The 22,226-nt window shown below is 47.5% G+C and overlaps 2 protein-coding genes across 11 annotated transcripts in view; both read left to right on the forward strand.

Moving 5' to 3' along the window:
- The window catches only part of LOC108159170 (SH3 and multiple ankyrin repeat domains protein 1), a 68,350-nt gene extending 52,231 nt beyond the window's left edge, over positions 1–16,119 (forward strand). For 7 of the 10 annotated variants that reach the window (XM_017292210.2, XM_033390320.1, XM_033390323.1 and 4 more), the window contains 9 exons: positions 3,254–3,379; positions 3,448–3,779; positions 3,847–4,015; positions 4,359–4,553; positions 4,735–4,801; positions 5,833–6,300; positions 6,905–7,565; positions 7,625–9,658; positions 12,305–16,119. In XM_017292210.2, the coding sequence (XP_017147699.1) occupies positions 3,254–3,379; positions 3,448–3,779; positions 3,847–4,015; positions 4,359–4,553; positions 4,735–4,801; positions 5,833–6,300; positions 6,905–7,565; positions 7,625–9,658; positions 12,305–13,922 (5,670 nt within the window). In that variant the 3' untranslated portion in view covers positions 13,923–16,119. The remainder of the gene's footprint in view (positions 1–3,253; positions 3,380–3,447; positions 3,780–3,846; positions 4,016–4,358; positions 4,554–4,734; positions 4,802–5,832; positions 6,301–6,904; positions 7,566–7,624; positions 9,659–12,304) is intronic. The other 3 variants (XM_017292214.2, XM_017292212.2, XM_017292215.2) reach the window with 3 other exon arrangements.
- Positions 16,120–19,546: 3,427 nt separating this feature from the next.
- Positions 19,547–21,598, forward strand: LOC108160190 (diacylglycerol O-acyltransferase 2-like). Its single transcript, XM_017294024.2, has 6 exons — positions 19,547–19,675; positions 19,738–19,835; positions 19,895–20,026; positions 20,123–20,464; positions 20,524–20,723; positions 20,790–21,598. The coding sequence occupies exons 1-6, from the start codon at positions 19,547–19,549 to the stop codon at positions 20,945–20,947; spliced, it is 1,059 nt and encodes a 352-aa protein (XP_017149513.1). The 3' UTR covers positions 20,948–21,598.
- The last annotated feature ends 628 nt before the right edge of the window (positions 21,599–22,226 follow it).

Genomic DNA, 22,226 nt, shown 5'->3' on the forward strand with positions numbered 1-22,226 from the left:
ACTCCACCTCTCTTCAGTTTTCGCTTGTGTGTGAAGTCTCCGACGAATAAACCTTGAAGCCTTGAGAGCAAAGGCCTTCAAAGGTGGCCTTTTTCCTCTCTTTTTTACTCACTTTTTGCTCGACTCTGGCCCATAGTGCAGCATCTCTGCCTTGCCCGTTTCCGTTATCATTTGGGCTCTTCTCTTTTTTTCTTTTTCTGGCTTTTTGTCAACAAATTCTGTTGTGGATCTTTGTGGATATTCGATACCTTTTGAGTGGGAGTTGGATGGTAATGGGAGACTGTACTGTACTCTACAGTACTGGAACTGGAACTATCTGTGACTCTCAAACGCCGGATAACTTTTCTGTGGTTTTGTGTTTCCAAAAAACCCAAAAATTCTTTAGTTCAGAAAAATAAACAAAGAGGCAAATAAAAAATGCTGCTGAAGCTAATGAGGCCATAAATGTATAAGATTTGACAAAGCCGCAGCCGAAAAAACGCGAAGCAAATCCAAGCCGTGACTGCAGCACAGTGCAGCAGTGCCGCAGTGCCTCAGCTAGTTGCGACTCTAATTGCTGCCACAGAATGAGATTACGACTAGAAACAGCAACAACAAAGCAGACACAGCAGCAGCTCGAGCAACAGATGGTCAGTGATCGGAGGCGACCCACTTCCAAGCCATGGGGGCTTGGGGTGGCTGCCGTCCAGTCCAGTCCAGTCCAGTCCAGTCCATCGGAGAAGGCTATTTACTTTTTGCTGGCACTGTTTATACTTACCTGCCAAGCGTCGTCTTTCCGCTCTCCGCTCTCCCCTCTCTACCACTCTCCTGTCTGTCTGAGCGTTGCTTTCAATCAACGGGCAAACAAATGCAACAACAGAACAGTCCCAGCAAAAAGTACATACACCAGCAACTACAACTACAACTACAACTACATCCACTACTGTTTGACAATTTATCAATGATTTCTTTTGTTGCTGCTGCTGCTGCTGCTACTCTATTGTTGTTGTTGTTGCCAAGAGTCGCCTTGGGGTCTTCTTATTGGAACAGGAAGTCGCTTATTTGCTGGCAAGTGCACATCACACATCGCACATCGCATTGACATTTACTTTGGATTCTATTCCATCCGCGGAGAGCTTGACGCTCGTCTGCTGCGGTCCAGTGGCTGTCAAACTGCGGCATTGAGGAGGGAAGGGCTTCCATAGACCGTAAATTAGAGCATACCCCCCCAAAGAGCACTACAATTACTCTCAAACTGTAGCAACATATTGAACTTTATGCAAAAAGCCATGAATGGTCCTTCGAGAGGCATTTTGGGGGTCCATTGGCCATGTTGCATGCCCGATGCAGTTGCAATTTCTCCATGATTTATGGACAATATCCTTCCAACGCAACACCCACCCCTCCCAATACACATTTCGCATCGCATGCCCCCGCACTTTGTTGCAGGCAGAACAGAACACAATTTATGGCCCCGAAAAAGTGAGCAAAATGAGTAAAACTTTTGGAAAAGTGTTTTAAACCCAAAAAGAGGGAAAAAGTTCTAAATTACTTTTGCAACAGCTTCCACGGAGGGGCGGGGTCGAGTTCTCTGGTGTGCCCAGAGATGGGGATTGCCCCCCCCTCTTTGGATGCCCTTCCCAGTATCCCCAAAACGTGGACGTTTCTTTATGAGCCGTCTTACGGATTGGAAAATCGGAATCAGAACTCATAAAAATGCAATTTGCGCAAACAACTTGACTTTGAACCACAACCTCCTCCCCCGCCGGTCTCCCAAGGAGGGGTAGGGCAGGGCCCGGCAGGGCAACCCCCGAGAGCCGGAGGTTGGACCACTCCCTCGACGCTTGACAGCCTGGCGGCAGGCGGGGGGTCATGGGGGTCTAGGGCAGCGACGTGTCTGCAATTTGCATGTGCATGACTGAGGCTCAGACTGGGACTCCGACTCCGACTCCGACTGGGACTGAGACTGAGACTGAGACTCGGATGGGTGTGATTTCGGAAGGGAAAAGGAAAAGGGATGGTGTACACGGGGTGGCAGAGAGGGTGGCGCCATAAAAACCATTTGGCGCAAAGCAGTTAACGTGTTTTGTTGCCTCTGAAGGAGAGGGTGAGAGTGGTGTGTGGCCTGTACGAGGGGAGTGGGGCTTTACTGCCACTTTTGGGGCGTGTTAGTTTGTGTGGTTGAAATTTATGCGATCCAGGGGTGGGTTTTCCCTGCTGCATGCGGCCGTATACCCGTATAATGTATCTGGGATACAACTATCTCAGCAAAGTCCTGGGCTACGTGACTGGCAAGGGAAACTGCATCGAACTGGGGATAGTTTTGCAGCCTTTTGCTAGACTCTTGTGAAACTCTTCTCAGGGCTCCACTGGCTAATGATTTTGGCAGATTGATTGATTGTAGAACCAACAAATACGCACCTAAGAACTACAAATTAAGGCAAGGAAAGTAAGTCCTGACCCAGGGGCCTGCCCTGTCCTGGGGGGGGGTGGGGCTTTCAATCAAAGAAAGTGACAGCCTAAGAAATATTCCCATTCCACGGAACTGCCATGCTCTGTTTCGATGTTTTTTGTATTAACTGATGCATTAGCCAACACTGGAGAATGGGGGAACCTTCGACGGGAACTCTTCTGCTCTCTAATGGCAACATTTGGCACATTATGAGACAACATGCAACTGCCTGGGGGCACTTGCCACTCAAGGGCTCACACCCACACCCACATACACCCACACACACGCAGTTTGCATAATTAATGCAGCGGCAAACCCGTTATACACTTGAGCAGAGGGAGTCCTCTCTTTCTCCCCCTCTCTCTCTCTCTGTCGCTCTGTCGCTCTGCCGAAGAGAAGAAGGGAGTTTTTTGTTTAATTAAAACAAGAAATTGCCACTTAAAGGCAACGCAACGGTAAATAATGACAGTCTCTCCCCCGTACCCCGTACCCCCTCCCCCTTACCCCACCCCGTGCCTATCCCGTGAGAGGAAGTCGCTAGATGGCGCTCATGTCACGCGCTCATTAGGGAGGACATTGTGAAGGATTCTGTGTACAGGGTACAGCATCCTCCTAGATACACACACATACAGTATATGTCTATGTATATGATGTATGTTGTACTCTTTTATGAGAAGGAAGTTCGCCCACTGGCAAGCCGGAAGTCCTTTGTCCTGACTCTCGCGCACACACGACTTGAGCACGCGAATGGAGCACCTGATTCGCACATAGAAACACTCTTACCTTTGCACTCATCCCAATCCTCTGTTGTTTTTGTTGCAGGAACTTAAGGAGAGCTTCAACTACGGCCTCTTCGCCCCGCCCTCGAACGGGAAGGCGGGAAAGTTTCTGGATGAAGAGCGTCGGCTGGGCGACTATCCATTCAACGGCCCCGTCGGCTACTTGGAGGTGAGTGTGCGTGTGCGTCTCTGGATGGATCCCTCTTAAATGCTCCTCCTTTGTTTCCTTTCGTGCAGCTCAAGTACAAGCGACGCGTCTACAAAATGCTGACCCTGGACGAGCGCCAGCTGAAGGCCCTGCACACCCGGGCCAATCTGCGCCGATTCCTCGAGTGCATCAACGGGGGGCATGTGGAGAAGATAGCCAAGATGTGTGCCAAGGGACTGGACCCCAACTTCCACTGCTCGGAGAGCGGCGAAACGCCGCTGAGCGTGGCCACCGGTGCCAAGAAACCGAACAAAGTGCTCATTGCCTTGGTCAATGGCGGGGCCCTGTTGGACTACAGGACCAAGGACGGGACCACGGCCCTGCACCGGGCTGTGGAGCACGACTCCCTGGAGGCGGTCAGGTTGGGATGAGTCTCCAAATGCCACACCATCCACGATCCATATACTAATCATCTACCCTACTTTCAGTACCCTCCTGGAGCTCGGGGCCTCGCCCAACTACCGCGACGGGCGTGGGATCACGCCCCTGTACATCTCGATAACCAGAAAGTGCGAATCGAAGATCACGGAGAGCCTGCTGCACGACCACGCGACGCTCGGTATCCAGGATAGCCAGGGCTGGAACGAGGTCCATCAGGTCAGTCGGTGGCGGTCCATAGAAAACGCCAGTCCCGTAGACTCCCAGATTCGTAACTGCCAATGCTTATCCCCCTCATCGAATCTCTGGTGAAGCCCCCGCCCGCAGTCCCCCAGCCGGTGTCTGTACCCCTGCCCCCAAAGTGCTGAATGCCAATTAATATTTGAATTCTCTCTCTTTACTTTCTCTCCTCTCTCTAACTCTAAAAAACAAAAACAAAAACAAAAACAAACGCTTTCTAACTCTTTTGTAACCCGCGGGTTGTATCTGTATCTGCATCTGTATCTGCAACTGTATCTGCATCCTTCCGCCCTGTTCTGCCCTGCAATCTGCAATGAGACAGGCCTGTCGGCACGGCCTGGTTCAGCACTTGGAACACCTCCTGTTCTACGGTGCTGACATGGATGGCCGCAATGCGTCCGGCAATAGTCCGCTGCATGTGTGCGCCGTCAACAACCAAGAGGCTTGTGCCCGAATGCTTCTCTTTCGCGGCGCCCAGCGCGGCGCCCAGAACTTTGCCAACCAAACTCCCTATCAGGTAAAAAGTCCAACGTATATCTAGAATGGAATTATGCTGCTACTGTAGTTACGCTTGTAGTCTAGCCTTTAAGTATCTTATATTTACATTTAGTTTCAATTGGTTTTGGGTAGTGTGGATGGTGCCTGGTCATCTAATGCCAATGTCTCTCTCGATCTCTCCCTCTCTCTCTCTTTCCTAGGTGGCTGTCATAGCTGGCAACTTAGAGCTGGCCGAAGTCATTGAGAACTACAAATCGGAGGATATTGGTAAGTGCATTCTCCATTGCTGCATTGCTACATTCTCCATTCTCCATCCAACATCCTCCATCTTCCATCTTCCATCCTCCACTCCGAACACTCGACTCGTACTCGAAACAGAACTTCATGGTCATTATACTCATATACCCACTCATATTCATATATTCGAATGGAACTGAAACAGTTTCCAGTTTATATATTTTTGTATTTGTTCTCTATCTCTCTCTCTCTCTTTCTCTCTGTTTGGATTTGTTTACTCTCTACTCAATCTATTACTTATTATATTGTACAAATCGGTCGTAACCGTATAGTTTCCTTCCCTCCATCCCCCCACCCCCTTGAGCATTCATTCATATCATTCATCAATCATCAAACATCAATCAGGCCTCCTTCATATCAATGTAAAATAACGATAAATTATATGCCTATATATTCACACATTTTCGTAACTCGTATATTCGTATTTCGTATTTTGCATTTTGCATTTGCTTGTTTGCGATACATACTCTTTGCTCTATGATTGTTACTCTTAATGTTTACCCACTGTTACTGTTACCGTTACTGTATCCAAATAGTATCCAATATCTGTATGTACCACAATCCATTCCATTCCATGCCATCCGTTTTGGCTCGTTCTTGTGTGTCTCTCTCTCTCTCTCTCATGTCACGTCACGTTTCGTAGCGAAGTTTGTTTTTTCTTTGGCAGGACATTACTAGAATGTCCTTGACCGAATGCTTTGTTTGTAAGAGTCGTGTACCTTCCAGACAGTAAGTACGAGTAAGTAATCCTCCAACGACAACGGGTCCACCGTCTTAGAAACCCCCAAAAGAATAGATTGAGTAGAGCTCCAGCATTTCTCCGATCATCGAACAGAGAGGAGGTGGTGGAGGAGCAGGAGGAGTGGGGCTTGCGACTAACACACACACACACACACACACACACACAGAACCACTTGCACCACAGCTACATATACACACACACACACACACACATGTCCATATAAAAGAGAAATACTATCCTTACTATCCTTACACCACAGTACCCTTCCGCGGACCGCCGCGCTACAATCCGAAGCGGCGCTCGGGCATCGGCTGGCTGAGCGCCAATGGAGCCGCCGGGGCTGCTCTGCTGGCTGCGGCTGGCGGTGGTCTTGGTGGTGCAATGATCAGTGACAGTGCCCATCCGAATGGCATCGGAAACGGAAACGGAATCGGAAACGGAAACGGAACGGGCAATGCCAGTGTTGGCGGTGGGGGTCTGATGATGATGATGATGCAGCATCAGAACCACCAACAGCAGCAGCAGCAGCACAACCACAATCCCCATCATCTGCACCACCAGCACCAGCACCAGCTTCAGCTGCATCAGCATCAGCTGCAGCTGCACGGCCCGCCCTCGCCGTGCCCCTCGGAGCACATGCTGGGCGCCTACAGTTCGGCCAGCTCCAGCCTCTCCGAGGGCTCCTCGGGACACCGTTCGCACGAGGACGACATCAGCATTGTCACAGGTAATCAATCACTTCCGTCTCTTTCTTTTTGATTTGCCTCCAAGCTTATGTTTAAGTTTAATCTTAAGTTGAGTTCCCTTAATCCGTACTCTCTGTACACTCTGTACATACGCAAAAGATATAATAGCTCGAACACAACGAGCGGCTAAGTATATACTCCTTATACTCCTACAATACATATACATATATATATATATAATGGGCATGCATTTTAAGTAGATTTTTTGTACCAAAGAAAAGTACAAATTGCATGTTTTATTTATACGATTCCTCTGTGGATATTGATTGAATGTTAGCAAAGGGATGCCGTGATCCTGATTCCATTTCTGATACAATTAAGGAACACTGTTGCCATGATTCACTCGCACATCATACCGTCTCGTTTCGTTTCGTTTCGTTTCGTTTCGTTTCCTTCGGATGAATCACACAGTTCCGCAACGCATTGTTTCTTCAACCGCTTCGCCTCCACATGCCAGAGGCTTCTGTGTCTCCCATCACCCCACACAAACGCAAACACAAAGTGCATGTCTTTCGAATGAGTGGCCCCCCGCACTCTGACCCAAACTCTGACACTCATTCTGACTCTTTCTTTGCCTCCGCACAGACAAATCCCTGGGCGATACGAGCGACATCATCAGCGACTCGTCGGGCGTGGGAACCAACTCGGACTCGGCCGCCTGCTCGATTGGACACCCCAGCACCACTGTCGTGTGCATGGAGCCGTATGTCGGCAACACAGTGGGGCACATCCGGCTACAGCCCGGCGACGTCATCGAAGTGGTGGGCAGCACCGACTGCGGCCTCCTCGAGGGCTATGTGAGGGGCACCAATCAGTCGGGTTTCTTCCCCGCCGACTGCGTCCAGGAGGTGAATCTGCGCCAGAAGCACATCACCAACGTGATGACCGCCAGCACGGGCATGCCCGCCCCCAACCAGCAGGCCCCACTGCAGCACCAGCAGCAGCAGAAACAGCAGCAGCACCACCAGCACCAGCAGCAGCAGCAGCAGCAGCCCTCCTCCTCGGCCTCCTACCAGGGATCGCCGCAGCTCAGCCTCGGCGGGCACTCGGGCAGCTCGAGCACCCTGCTGCAGCAGCCCCACCATTCGCCCTCGCTCTCGATGACCAGCAACGGGTCCTGCCAGCAGCCACAGCAGTTGGCAGAGAGTAACGGGGGAGCAGGCGGTGCCCCCATGGGCAGCCACAACAACAACAACAACTCCATTGGACAGTACAGCAGCGCCACAGCGCCGCGCATCAAGAAGAGGTACGAGGATCCAGTCTCCGAAATCGAATCCAACCTAAACTAATCCATATCTCTTGCAGCGCCTACAATGCCCCACGTTCGGTGGTGCTGCACCGCGCCAAGCGCGGCTTCGGCTTCATATTACGGGGGGCCAAGGCCAGCTCCCAGCTGATGCAGCTGCGACCCTCGGAACGTTTTCCGGCTCTGCAGTATCTGGACGACGTGGATCCGGGCGGAGTGGCCGACATGGCCGGCCTGCGGCCGGGCGACTTCCTGCTGACCATCAACGGGGAGGACGTGAGCGCCGCATCGCACGAGCAGGTGGTGGAGATGATCCGCTCGGCGGGAGCCCTGGTCAACATGACGGTGATATCGCCGCAGTTCCCCCACCAGATGCAGGCCACTGTCCAGTACCTGCCCAGCGGGGCCAGGGCCGGCAGCCAGCACTTGTCGAGTGGCCCGAGCACTCCGCAGACGTCGCACCGCCAGTGCGCCACATTGCCGCGCAAGATGTCTATGGGACCGGGCAGTCATGGCGGTGGCGGCGGCGGCTCCTCGGCCGGAGGGAGTGTGCGGATGGCACCCATGCCACCGCGAAGGGACCCTAAGACGACGCTGAGCGTGGGACGGGCCAGGGCCAAGTCCATGGTGGCTGGCCTCGAGAACGGCGGCGAGAAGGAGGACGATGTGCAGCACACCAAGTCCAATTCGGTGGAGTCCATTGCCACGTCCATTGCGGCGTCCGTGGCCACAAGTAACGGCAACGGCAACGGCAACAACAATCAGACAGGACCCGGCACCCCCGTCCAGCTGCGGACGGCCAGCATCAAGGCCCGGCCTACATCCAGTCGAATCACGGCCGCCGAGCTGGAGGAGCTCTTCCAGCGGCAGCAGGGCGATGGCAGTGCCGCCAATGCCAGCCGTTATGCCACCATGATGACCAGCTCCCGGTTCCAGTCGGGCACGGACAGTGGCGCGGCCACGCCTCCCGCCACGAACGGATCCCCCATGAGGAGCGGACCCCTGGTCTACGGCAGTGTGGCGGAAATGAAGCGCAAGACGGCCAGGAGCAAGCACGTAGGGATCATTGGCAGCGGCAGCGGCGGCACCCTGCGTGGCAAGCCAGTGGCCACGCCCACAGTGGGTGGGGCTGGGGGAGTAGGCGGCGCAGGAGGACGCGACTTGAAGCGTTTCCACTCCACGCCCGACCTGCACGGCGCCCAGCTGCACGGCTCAGTCTCGTCCATCTGGCAGGCGGCCGGCAAGGGTCATCACTCGCAGGACGATGTGGCCACGCTGCACGCCTCGATGCAGCGTCTCAACACCACGGAAGCCAAGGGGGCAGCCGGCCCAGTGCTTCCGCCACCCAATCATCCCCCACCGCCGCCGCCTGTCGGCCAGGTGGTCAAGGTGGAGACCCGAAGCAGCGTCTCGGAGTACGAGAGCACCATCTCCTTGCAGCAGAAGCTGAAGAAGCGGACCGAGAACGATGCCGTGACCAGTGCGGCCATCGATGGCGTCCAGAGCAGTTTCAATCCCTCGGCCAACGCCAAGATCTATGCCTCGCCCCAAGAGCTGCGCAACGTGATGGCCTGGAAGCTGCGTCAGGCGCAAGAGAAGCCGCCCCAAGAGACCTCCGCGAGCTCTCAGCAGCAACAGCAACAGCCACTGCCACAGGTACAGCCACAGGCACAGCACCAGGTCAGCCAGTATGCAGCTCCCACACAGATGCGTCCGCAGCAGCAACAACAGCAGCCTCAGCAGCAGCCCACTGGAACGACCTCCCACTATGCGGCGCCTCAGGTGCAGGTGCCAGTGCAGCAACAGCAACAGCAACAGCAGCCGGAGCCCCAGTCCCCGCCTGCACCACCGCCACCACAGTCTCAGTTGCAGTCCCAGCCGGCGCCTGCTGCAGCTCAGCAAGCAGCACAGAATGGAAATGGGAATGGTGGTGGTGGTGGAGGTGGAGCCCCGCCCATCCCCGAGCCGGACTACAGCTGCAGCGAGTCGGATGGGGAGGACGAGAACTCGATTCTTGTGGCACGCAACACGAAGCTCAACGAGAAGATAGCCCTGTTCGATGTGCCCGAGACCAGCGGCAACAGTCAGGCCAGGTAAGCGAAGTCGAACCCAAATCAGTGGCGAATCTCGAATCTCTACATTTAAGACGGAGATCAACTAAAGAGAGAATCGGATTCAAAGGCGATTGTAACTGAGGTACACCACTAGGGAATAGGAAAGCGAAGCCTAGATAGCTTAGACACTATTCGGTGACCCCCGAACCTTTCAGTTTTTTTATCGATTTGTACACAGTGCCCAAAGTCGCATATCGGCTATAGTACTCCTTGAACGCCACCCGAGATGGGCGTGTGAATGAGTCGAGTGGTTTTTTATAGAAAGTCCTCGACTCTAATAGAATTGGCAATGTCTTAACTACCTAATGGATACCTGATTATATCCGGTGTTTGCATAAGTCTCTCTTTGGACTTTGGACTAGCATTTGGACCAAAGCCACGCCCTTAGACTCCTCCTTCACATACGAGAACGTACATATCTAGGAGCTACCTTATCATCGTGCGCAGATGTGTAGATGAGGATGAGTACAAGAACACTCAGATATATCTTTAGATGTCGATATGTCAAGCCTAAGTTAAGTCCTCTTTCAGCTGAATCTTTTCCAGAATTTCCACGTCACTAATTGAATTGGCAACACATTCCATAGGAGTGCCAACTCATAGATTTCCGATCATGTCCGGTGTTTGCATCCATTCGAATCGAAAACGAGGGGGAACGTTGTGAGTTGCTGCGGACACCGCAACTCTACGGTTATACCCGATACTAAGTCAGTATGGCTCTCCTCCGGCAGACGCTGCTAATATTAAACGACACGACAAAGAGTGCGTGCGAGAGAGACAGAAAATCAGTCTGAGCGTGACGTCGGGCGCTGCGTAGCCAGTGCAAATTGATTTGTTCCTTTCGGCTATACAAATTATCTGATCTGGTCCAGATTCAGCAATCTGATAGATATGGTCGTTATCTATGATTCTGCGTTTTTAGTTTTCTCGAATGTGCAATATTGTGGATGCAACAGATTTTCGTCCTTTGTGGGGGCGGAAGGGGGTGGGGCGAAATTCTGAGATATACGTTTTATAGTGAGATCTAACAGAAGTGCGGATACCAAATTTGGTTACTCTAGCCTTAATAGTCTCTGAGATTTGTGGATGCCCCAGATTTTCGTCCTTTGCGGGGGCGGAAGGGGGTGTGGCGAAATTTGGACACGAAACGGTCAAGGTCCGATATCACAGGAGTGTGGATACCAAATTTGGTTGCTCTGGCTCTTATAGGTTCTGAGATCCTTGAACTCATATTTTGCAATTGGCAAAATCGACCATGAAACCTGTGTGTTAGAGAGAGACAGAGCGACAGAGATCTTACATTCTAAAACATATAGTCATCCTCTACGATTCTGCGTTTTTGGTTTTATCGTATCTTTAAAAATGTGGATGCCACAGATTTTCGTCCTTTGTGGGGGCGGAAGTGGGCGTGGCGAAGTTTTGAAATATTTTTGTAGTAGTGACATATCACAGAAGTCTGGATACAAAACATCGTTGCTCTAGCTCTTATAGTCTTTGAGCACTAGGCGCTGAAGGGGACGGACGGACGGACGGACGGACAGACGGACAGACAGACAGGGCTCAATCGACTCGGCTATTGATGCTGATCAAAAATATATATACTTTATGGGGTCGGAAACGATTCCTTCTGGACGTTACACACATCCACTTTTACCACAAATCTAATATACCCCAATACTCATTTTGAGTATCGGGTATAATTAACGTTTTACTCAAATATGCATGGCTAATAGTGTTTTGCAATGAGTCTAGAACGAATTAGCTGTTATGAAGGCGTTGAAAATTCGATTATGAAACCATCTATAAAAGTCGTATTAGGTGCTGGTCACGGGTCATTCAAAAACTGAAGATCAACATCAAGTTGACGCTGAAGCTGAAGATGCTCCTACTGTTCATTGTGGCCCACCTCAATGGATGGTATTCCTTCCATTCCTCAGGCAATTACATTTCGTTTTGCCAATCATTTGGTTCTTCTTTGATTTACATTGGGTTCTTTAATGTTCTGGGGTCACAAGAACAATTGACCTTTGCTGACAAGTGCAAACACCGGACCTAATCGGGAATCCAAAAGATTAAAAGGCGTTGCCAATTCGTTTAGGGATCGGAATAGAAATATTCCATAAAGAGCAGAGAAGGAAGGGGACCCAACTCATTTCATAACTGAAGATGAAGCTCAAGATTCTTTTGCTCTGCATTGTGGCCGGCACTAACCAATATTCTTTTGGATTGGGCAGAAAATAGCCTTAAACCGACAATCCTTTCAGGAGAAAGGTTATTTATCTTTGCGATATAATACCTATGTAGAAATGGTATTATCCTTTGAAAAATAAACCCGAAGCTGAATAATTAAAGTCGCTTTTCAGGACAGGGTTCACACAGGTGTTTCTAAATAGTCTTTTGGTTCAGCTAAGAAGGAATCTTGAGGATTCCTGATTTTTCTGGGGGGGATTGTCTTCCCTTATCTGCGGCTGGAAGTCGCACGAGTTTTAATTACAGACCCGTCGACCTCACCCACCATATTCTCACGCTATTCCTGCCACGTATGATGGTTTGGGTGGTTTGTTTTTTTGGGTGCCTCTGAACTGAACTGCAGATTTGCTAATTTTCCCTTTGTCTCCCACACAGTGGCAGCAGCTCGAACTCCGGCAGTGCGTCCATCTCACATTCGCTGTCGGTGGAGGAAATACAACGCATACGCAGTAATCTCAAGACCTCCAAGTCCTCGCCCAATGGCTTCGCGAAGAAGCCTGACGAGGAGCAACAGAAGCAGCAGCAGCAACCACAGCCATCTCCAGGTCCAGGTCCAGGCGAAGATGAGTGCGACACTAGCAGTTCTGGTGTAAGCAGCGATCAAGATGGTCTGATGGCCATAGCAGGAGGAGGAGGAGGAGCTGCAGCAACAGCGGCAGTCGCCAAGCCCACTGACACTATCAAGAAGAAGCCGACAGTGACCATTGTGGAAGAGCCGAAGACTATACCCGATCAGCCCATGGCCTCCACCAAGCCCATGGCCAAGACAACAATCAGCATTGGAGCAGCAAGTGGAGGAGCCACCACCACGCTGACTGTCAAGCAGTTGGTGCAACAGCAGCACGCTCCCGTTATACAGCAGCATCAGCAGCATCAGCAGCAGCAGCAGCTTATCACCAAGCCGACAGCCACTGTGGCTACAATGGCCAGCAACATCAACATGAAATCTCTCGGCGGCAACAATGCCACATCAGTGATGAGTCCACAGGTTCTGGGGCGCATACCCAACGTGCATCATCATCAGCAGCAACAGCAGCAGCAGCAGCTGCAACAGCAGGCGAATCCCAACCAGAAATTGATAGCCACGCAGCAGCAGATCTTGCAGCAACAGCAACAGCAGCTGGCCCACCAGCAACATCTGCAGCAGATCCTCAAGGCGAAGGCAGCCGCCGCCGGAGGAGCCAGCAACACGGCCGCCCTGGTGGCCAAGCATCAGCAGCAGTTGCACAAGGGAAACAGCGGCCACGAGTCGGAGATGGAGCAGCGTTCCGACCTGGAGGATGACGACGGAGACCTGAGCCCCTCGCCGCCTGCCAAGGCCTTCCAGCGGCACAACTCGCTCACACGCAAGCAGGCGGCGGCCATTGCCATGCAGCGGGGCGTGACCCGCACCTCGGCCGTCTCGCTAATGCAGTTGCCGCCGCCGCTGGAGGCCGACAGCGATGGTGAGGTTCCGCAGCACACATTGCAACGCCAGCATCCCCATCCCCACCCACACCAGCTCCAGCAGATCCAACACCAACAACAGCAGCAGCAGATGGCCACGCATATTGTGGGCGTCTTGCCCAGCGGACAGTTGGTGGCTGTTGCCTCTGCTGCTGTTGCTGGTGGTCCGGGCGGGGCGACTGTAGCGCAGCCTGGCAACAACAATATGCAGCTGTGCACCGAGAACTTGGTCCTGGCGCCGCCGCCGCAGTTCTGCGATTGTAACGATGCCAAGCACGCGCCGCAGTCGCAGCCGCATCTGCCAGGCGGCCAGTATCATCCTCAGCAGCATCAACAGCAGCAGATTCAACAGCAACAGATTCAACAGCAACAACTCCAACAGCAGCAACTCCAACAGCAACAACAGCTTCAACAGCAGCAACAACAACAGATGCTGAACCACCATCAGCGTCTGTCAGGCGGGGCTGGCGCTGGAGCCGTTGGCACTTTGGGACGAGTTCGCATCGTTGGCACCATGCCCAAGGCCAATCACCATCGGCTGCACTAGGCTGATCTGTAAGAGCTGCACGAGCTGCGGGAATCAAATCTAACATTTGCCAAATCGTTAAGTCGTTAATTAGAGTTAGTCAACAGTCATTGCCATTCACAACGAATAGCTGCGGCTGCCTGCACCCGAGGAAAGACGCCACAAGTAGAGCATTAAGCAACACGAAGGCATAGAATACATAGCAGGCATAGCAATGGATCCATTTCAGACACAAATCAAATCGTTGCTACTTCTGTATATTCACAGCAAATACACAACATTCAAGTTGAAAGCGCTAAACCCACAAGAAAGTAATTATAAATGCAAATATTGCAAATAGAGACGGATGTTAGGTGCGTGCATGTGTGTCGTGTCCGATTTGTCGAGGCAGTGCCCATACCAGAGGGAAGCTAAACGAAACACAATCTTAAATTACTTTTATTATATTTATTGAGTGTGATATAAATTTATGTAGGCTGACCGAGAGCAGCAACTAAACAAAAATATTTCTAATCCGACAGAAAGTGTGCGCGTTTGTATGCAATATTGTATTATGTTAGTCACCAACACCACACCCAAATGCCTGTTCCAACCATTGAAAACAAACTGAATCGAACTGAAAGTATTCGTTCCTTTAGTTTGCTTTCGATCTGCACAGTGTCGATGAAATGCCCCAATAGAAGTAGCCACGTATATATGTATGCATAGCCGATTTAGCTCGTAATATTGAGGGGGCCGCCAGGGCAGGTTCATTTCTTCAGTATCCATCCATTGATCATTCGAGTTCGTGTTCGTGTTCGTATTCGTATTCGTGTTCGTGTTCGACTAGTGCACAAAATATTTAAGCGACATTAATATTATTAATCCAATACACAACTAGCGTAGGTTTTATATGCCTAAAGAACGGGAGAATGCGATAGACGTTGCACCGCGTAACAATAAGATTTGTATTTGAGCATTTAGCCGAATTTCCAGTCAAGTCAAGTCAACTAAATTAAATACTAAACCGATACTAAAACTTGTAATGTTTTTAAACATGAATATAACACGATATACCATAGCCTCGGACATTTTATAATATAAAAAGAAGAAGAAGAAAAACAAAAACAATTTGGAAATCCAAAACGAAAACAAAACGTAAATTTTTGCTAGTAAAATTTACAGATTTTTACTTTAATAGATTTTTTGTAAAATTGTTTTTTAGAGAAACCCTTAAACTTGCCGAAGGAGGAAAGTCGCGTATTATATTGAAAGAGGTTCTCACATATTTGCCAGCGCTTAACGCAAATATCGTCATAGGCAACCCAAACTTACAGAATGCGTTTTCACGAGTAACAATTATTATATAACTAAGGCTGATCTTATTGCATAATTCATACTAAAACACAACCACAGATAAAGATACAGATACGATACAGGCACTGAAGCAGAAACAGAAACAGAATTCACAGAATCACACATTCATAGATGAGACAATTGAATGATAACGAAGAACTCCAATCACCAAACAAGCGATTGATGCATTTACACTGTTTAAACGAGGCTGCAGGCTCTTTGAGATATGCAAGAATTGAGTGGTAATACGAGTATAATGAAATCTTTCCAATTGGCAGGCCGCACCTTTTCCCTAGAATCTAAGTGTTGAAAAGTTAGTACCCATAAAGCTAAACCATAAACATAATATAACATACAAGTAATTATCGGCAGATCTAGCATCTAACTAGATTTTATCACACTTTTTAGTTCTCGCAATAGTTGCTAATTATTTGTAAATTGTTTTAGTTCAAGCCCACGCCACACATACACCCCCTTACATACGAGTATATACAGAAACATGTATGATTAGCCGTCAAGCTTGCTAGTTACTAAGTTAAACTGCCTGGGATATCCATGTGGATTGCTCAGTTAAGTCCTACACACGTCTAGATACATACATTCTTAAACCTATATTATGCGCATTATATGTAAACCGATTACGTTCAGCTGTTCAGCGTTCAATTGCGAATGCCGGAAGCTATACGAGTATAAACGAATATTGAATATGCATACACCACAATGATAATGTTAAACGATTAAAGCACACTCCCCTACACACACCCACATACACTTTAAAAGCATATATTTAAAATTATGGCAAATATCTATCATAAGTCATCAAATATGCAATTATGTATTATGAACATGCGTATGAAGAATCAATAAATATGAATGAAAACTATTTCACTATTCTTAAATTCGAACTTAAATATAATTAAAATGCTGGTATCTTTCTGTACGCTATATGTTGGCAATATAACGCATGATCTTATCAATCGATTGGCATCAGAAATAAGATATCTATCTTTTTAGGATTTTTGCAAAAAACATCTAAAAGTTGCATCATTAAAAAAAATGGAGAACGTTTGATTTTTATAATACATGCCATACTTTGGGGTTTCTGCCATATAGGGCACGAATCTCGGAAATAATCATTATTAAATTTTCAAAAAATCGACCTCATTTTCGTAGTCGACATTCTGGAGTCTGGATTCTCCTGATCCTGGGAGAGTAGGTACTTTTATTGGATGTGCTAAAATTTAAAATGATCTAGCATTCAATTAAATAGGGCTAATAAGGGGTCAATAAGCAAATCGTTGAGCATTGTTCTCCAAATCGGGAGAATATGTCACATATGATGGTATCTGGGACCTTGGGCGGAGAGATGTTTTTTGGGTGCCGTTGCTGCAACAGCAACAGCAGCTAGCCCACCAGCAACAACTGCAGCAGATACTCAAGGCGAAGGCAGCCACCGCCGTGGAGATCAACATCAGGATGAAGCTGAAGATGCTCCTACTGTTCATTGTGGCCCACCTCAATGGAAGGTATTCCTTCCATTCCTCAGGCAATTACACTTCGTTTTGCCAATCATTTGGTTCTTGTTTGATTTACATTGCGTTCTTTAATATTCTGGGGTCACAATAACGATTGACCTTTGCTGACAAGTGCAAACACCGGACCTAATCGGGAATCTAAAGGTTTAAAGGCGTTGCCAATTCGCTTAGGGAAGGGAATAGAAATATTCTATAAAAGGCACAGAGGGATGGGGACCCAACTCATTTCAAAACTGAAGATGAAGCTCAAGATTCTTTTGCTCTGCATTGTGGCCGGCACTAACCAATATTCTTTTGGATTGGGCAGAAAATAGACTTAAGCCGACAATCCTTTCAGGAGAGAGGTTATTTATCTTTGGAAGATAATAGCTATGTAGAAATGGTATTATATTTTGAAAAATAAACCCAAAGCTGAATAATTAAAGACGTTTTTCAGGGCAGGGTTCACACAGGTGTTTCTAAATAGTCTTTTGGTTCAGCTAAGAAGGAATCTTGAGGATTCCTGATTTTTCTGGGGGGGATTGTCTTCCCTTATCTGCGGCTGGAAGTCGTACGAGTTGTAATTACAGACCCGTCGACCTCACCCACCATATTCTCACGCTATTCCTGCCACGTATGATGGTTTGGGTGGTTTGTTTTTTGGGTGCCTCTGAACTGAACTGCAGATTTTCTAATTTTCCCTTTGTGTACCCCACAGTGGCAGCAGCTCGAACTCCGGCAGTGCGTCCATCTCACATTCGCTGTCGGTGGAGGAAATCCACCGCATACGCAGTAATCTCAAGACCTCCATGAAGAAGAGCAACAGCAGCGACAACCACAGCCATCTACAGGTCCAGGTCCAGGTCCAGGCGAAGATGAGTGCGACACTAGCAGTTCTGGTGTAAGCAGCAATCAAGATGCCGTTTGGCACTTTGGCACAAGTTCAAATCGTTAGTTGCTAATTTTTTCGTACATTTTCTTAGTTCCAGCCCACGCCACACATACACCCCCTTACATACGAGTATATACAGAAACATGTATGATTAGCCGTCAAGCTTGCTAGTTACTAAGTTAAACTGCCTGGGATATCCAGGTGGATTGCTCAGTTAAGTCCTACACACGTCTAGATACATACATTCTTAAACCTATATTATGCGCGTTATATGTAAACTGATTACGTTATGCCGGAGTATAAACAAATATTGAATATGCATTGGCATCAGAAAAAAGATATCTATCTTTTTACGATTTTTGCAAAAAACGACTAAAAGTTACCTCATTAAATTTACAAAACATCGCCGGTGTGGTTCGATTTTTATTTTTTTAGTACGACTGGTTAAAGTATATGTTAAATCATGCCATACTTTTGGTGTTGGAAAAAAATGGAGAACGTTTGATTTTTATAATTCCTGCCATACTTTTGGGGTTTCTGCCATATAGGGCATACATATATCGGGAAGAATCATTATTAAATTTTCGAAGTCGACATTGTGGAGTCTGGATTCTCCTTATCTTGGGAGAGAAGGTACTACTGTGTAATTACTGTGCTAATAATTAAAATACTTGCTTTTTCTGTACGCTATATTTGGGCTATACTAGTGCTTTCAATTAAATAGGGCTAGATAATTTATACATTATAATTACTTTATACATATGTATGTACTCGCTTACTTTAAACACGTCGCAAATCGTGCTTTCTGCCTCTGGCAACCCGTCTGGTTAGTTAAAAATTGTTCCCCATCGACATCGGTTCTGTTCTAGAAACGCGATAACGCTACCGGGAGGGGGTCAATAAGCAAATCGTTGAGCATTGTTATCCAAATCGTGAGAATAGGTCGATAGCCAAAACATGAGTGACATAAATGTTTTTCAAGTGCCACATTTCCATTTTCATGCGTTTGTCATTGTTGTTGATTGACAGCGATTAAAGGTTGTAGAACCAGTTCAAATTGACACAACACAACATATTCATATTCATATTCATATGCGTGCTTACGTCAGTTACAATAGTTTTTCCATCAGAGACTGTAACAACTGCTGCATGACTCAGCACTTGCCCAGCCGTGGAGGCACTTGCCTGATAAGACCGCCCAGTGAGAGTGCATGAAATTGAACAGAGCATCTTATCAAGGAGCAAACATTGTAGCTACGCATAATTCGAAGAATGTCTGTTGCGAACCAGAGCCCGAAAGTGTTAGGCTTAAAGGTCGTGTGAGAGACCCGATAGAGATGACTACTCGCATGCCAACAGTATTGTTGTAATCACATATTTCAAACCTAGAAGCATGATTTGCCATGCTCCGATTAAAAGTCAACCGCTATCGTGGTTCGTAATCCAAATTTACAGCCGCCCCACAGAAATAACTATTAAATGATTGGTAAATGAAACGATAATTTGACTATAATTTGAGCACATAAATCGGTGTGGAGTGGGTGTGCGGGAATCAGTGTAGGGTATCCTAGCGCTATCGCTAGATCTTACTACAATTTCTGATGGTCTGTGTCAAGTGCGTCGACGCTTAAGCAATTATCAATACTTATGTTTATCTCCCCGAAGTGGGGTTCTTAAACTGTTAACAGCAATATAGGATTACCAAAGCGCCCGCCCTCCGCACGAGTAGACGTAGACGGGTCGCTTCGATGATAAGGATAAGTATCAGTATTGTATATTGAAATTCGTTTGTCGTTATTTCGCTGTCATTTAGTAGCTGGAGAGCCATCGACAGAGTCGCTAGTACCGGGTACTTTTCTGTCAGATCCGTGGAGTGCTTGTACTAATAGATAATAGACAATAACATGAAAATCGAGTGGGCTCCCCTACACGTCCCGCTGGCACGACGCCTGCAGACCCTGGTCACAGCGGTTCTCACCGTCACGTTCTTCACGCTGCCCCTTTTAGCCTGCCTCGTTGTGGCAGTCGTGCTGGTAACCGAAGGAGTGCCCACATTGGTCAACTTGTTCATCTGCATAGTGTTTATCTTTCTCAGTTCTATGGGGGCATCATACTCCGCACTTTGATGCTCATTTATTTTGTTTATATGTTTGTGGACCACAAGAGAAACTACTCCATCTTGGAAGGCAATGGGTAAGTCTGTAAAATAATTGTTGTAGAGATAATAGTATCATATTCAAAATCTCCCTTAGCTGGATGATAAACCGTTCGAATCGTCTATATCGGAACTATCGCGACTATTTTCCCGTGGAGCTAGTAAAGACAGTGGACCTGCCACCAAACAGAAACTACATCTTGGCCAGCTTTCCTCATGGCATACTCGGGTAAGCAGGCCGACAGATAGCCAATCTTATCGGGCTACTCAAGTGAAGACACATAGAACTGAATATATACATACATTAAAATGATCCCTGAAATAGAACTGGAGTTTGCGTCAACATGGGCCTGGACATCGGCAAATGGCTGGAGTTGTTTCCCCAGATCCGTCCCAAGGTGGGCACCTTGAATCAACACTTCCGAACACCGCTGCTCCGTGAAATTGTGCGCTGGTGGGGAATGGTGTCGGTGTCCAAGGAGTCCCTGGTCCGATTGCTAACCAAATCGAATGATCCAAAGCATGCGGGTAATAGCGATGGCTTCACGTCCTATGCGGTGGCCATACTGGTAGGGGGCGCCCAGGAAGCCATGGACTCGCATCCCGGGAAGTATATTCTGACCCTGAAGAACCGCAAGGGATTCGTCAAAATGGCCATTCGAACGGGGTGAGCTAATGCTGGAAATATGTTATGCAAATACGATAGTAACCTTCTTCTCCATCCAGATCACCAATTGTTCCCACGTTTTCCTTCGGGGAGGTGGATATATTCGATCAGGTGGCCAATCCACCAGACTCGTTGCTGCGTCGCGTGCAGTCTGTGGTGAAGAAACTGACGGGAATATCCCCGCTTATACCAGTGGGTCGTGGCATTTTCAACTATTCCGTTGGCTTCCTGCCCCAACGCCGTCGCATCGTCCAAGTTGGTGAGTATCAGCGCAGTCCGAATGAAAGAAAATCCGCAATCTCTAATAAACATTTTGATTCCCCAGTTGGCTCCCCCATCGATGTGGTAAAGAGTGAGCAACCGGATGCCGCCTATGTGGACAAAGTCCATGGTCAAGTCATAGAGGACCTCGAGAGGATGTTCGATCTTTATAAGGAGAAATATATACCGAACTCAAAGAACAGCAAGCTGGTTATACAGTAACTGCCTCAGATATTCTCAGGCCAAAAGTGATCTTCAGTGTAGATGGGTTATGCTTTCTAATCATTTGAGCACGAACACAACACACACACAAAGTCGAGTTTAAGGATTATGTTTAACGAAAGCATACTATACATATGTTTTGTTGTTTTCCTTTTATTAATTATTACCAATTATTTATATGTATATACAAAAAGAACAAGGAGCTGGATTGTAATTTTGTAATTCGTATTTGGAAAAGCTTAAATTAATTGCGCATTTTGTGCCACGATGCCATGTTCTGATCATTCATTAATTGAATTATCATCTTCCGCCTTGTATATGCTTTAACAACTATAAAGAATTTGATTTTGGTAAGAGTACGTGCTACGCTAGGAAAGATTCAATCGCAGAATTTCATTAAGGTACAATTTAATTTAGTAACACTTATCCAATTTCTTGCTAGTTTTCTTTTTCTTTTTATTTTAATTTTTATTTTCCGCTTTTAAACTCTTAAGCAATGGCAATATTTTGAAATTGTATGGAATATATAAGTTCAATTGGGATGCTAGTTTTAAGTACTTGCAGTTGGCTTAATTTTTCAAAGTTTTCAAGTACTCGTAGACTTTGAGACTTATCTACAAATTTTCAAATATTTTGAAAAGTATTCGCCTATATGTATATTTTATGGTATATTCTTTGAGAAAGGAACACTTGGCATAAATTGGGTTTTCGATTGGAGTTCTCTTGTTGAGATGAATAGGAGGCAAGGCCGTAGATACATGGATACATTAGCATATATGTACCATATGTTCCATTAAAACAACGATCTCCTAAGCTCTCTTCAAGCGTAACTTTTGAGTAGACTGTACTTTTAGCTAATTGAATAAGTATTCACGGTAACGCTGATGATTGTTTAGATCTGAATTCTGCTCTCACTATCGCATTCCGGTTAATTGCTGTCGATACAAAATATGTATTTGGCATAATTGTATATATATACATATATGTATGTATGTTTATTGTAGTGGATGATATATATCCTCGACGATTATACATATACATATACATATGTACATACATATAAGAACATTTCCAAAAACTATGTCTCTACTTGGTTTCTCGTTTTACAATAGGTACTAGCCAGGCTTCTGCTGCTGCTGCTGCTGCTGCTGCTGGCAATGTGCTGCGGTGTCAGGAAAGCGCATTGCATTGCTTGCATTAGCCCTTCATCTAAAGTTCCTCGACTTTACTTTGTTTACTTTGGTGTTTTGGTTTCTTTAAATCAATCCCTGAGTGCATT

The sequence above is a fragment of the Drosophila miranda genome, chromosome 3 (genome assembly GCF_003369915.1).
Source record: "Drosophila miranda strain MSH22 chromosome 3, D.miranda_PacBio2.1, whole genome shotgun sequence".
NCBI classification, from domain to species: Eukaryota; Metazoa; Arthropoda; class Insecta; order Diptera; family Drosophilidae; genus Drosophila; species Drosophila miranda.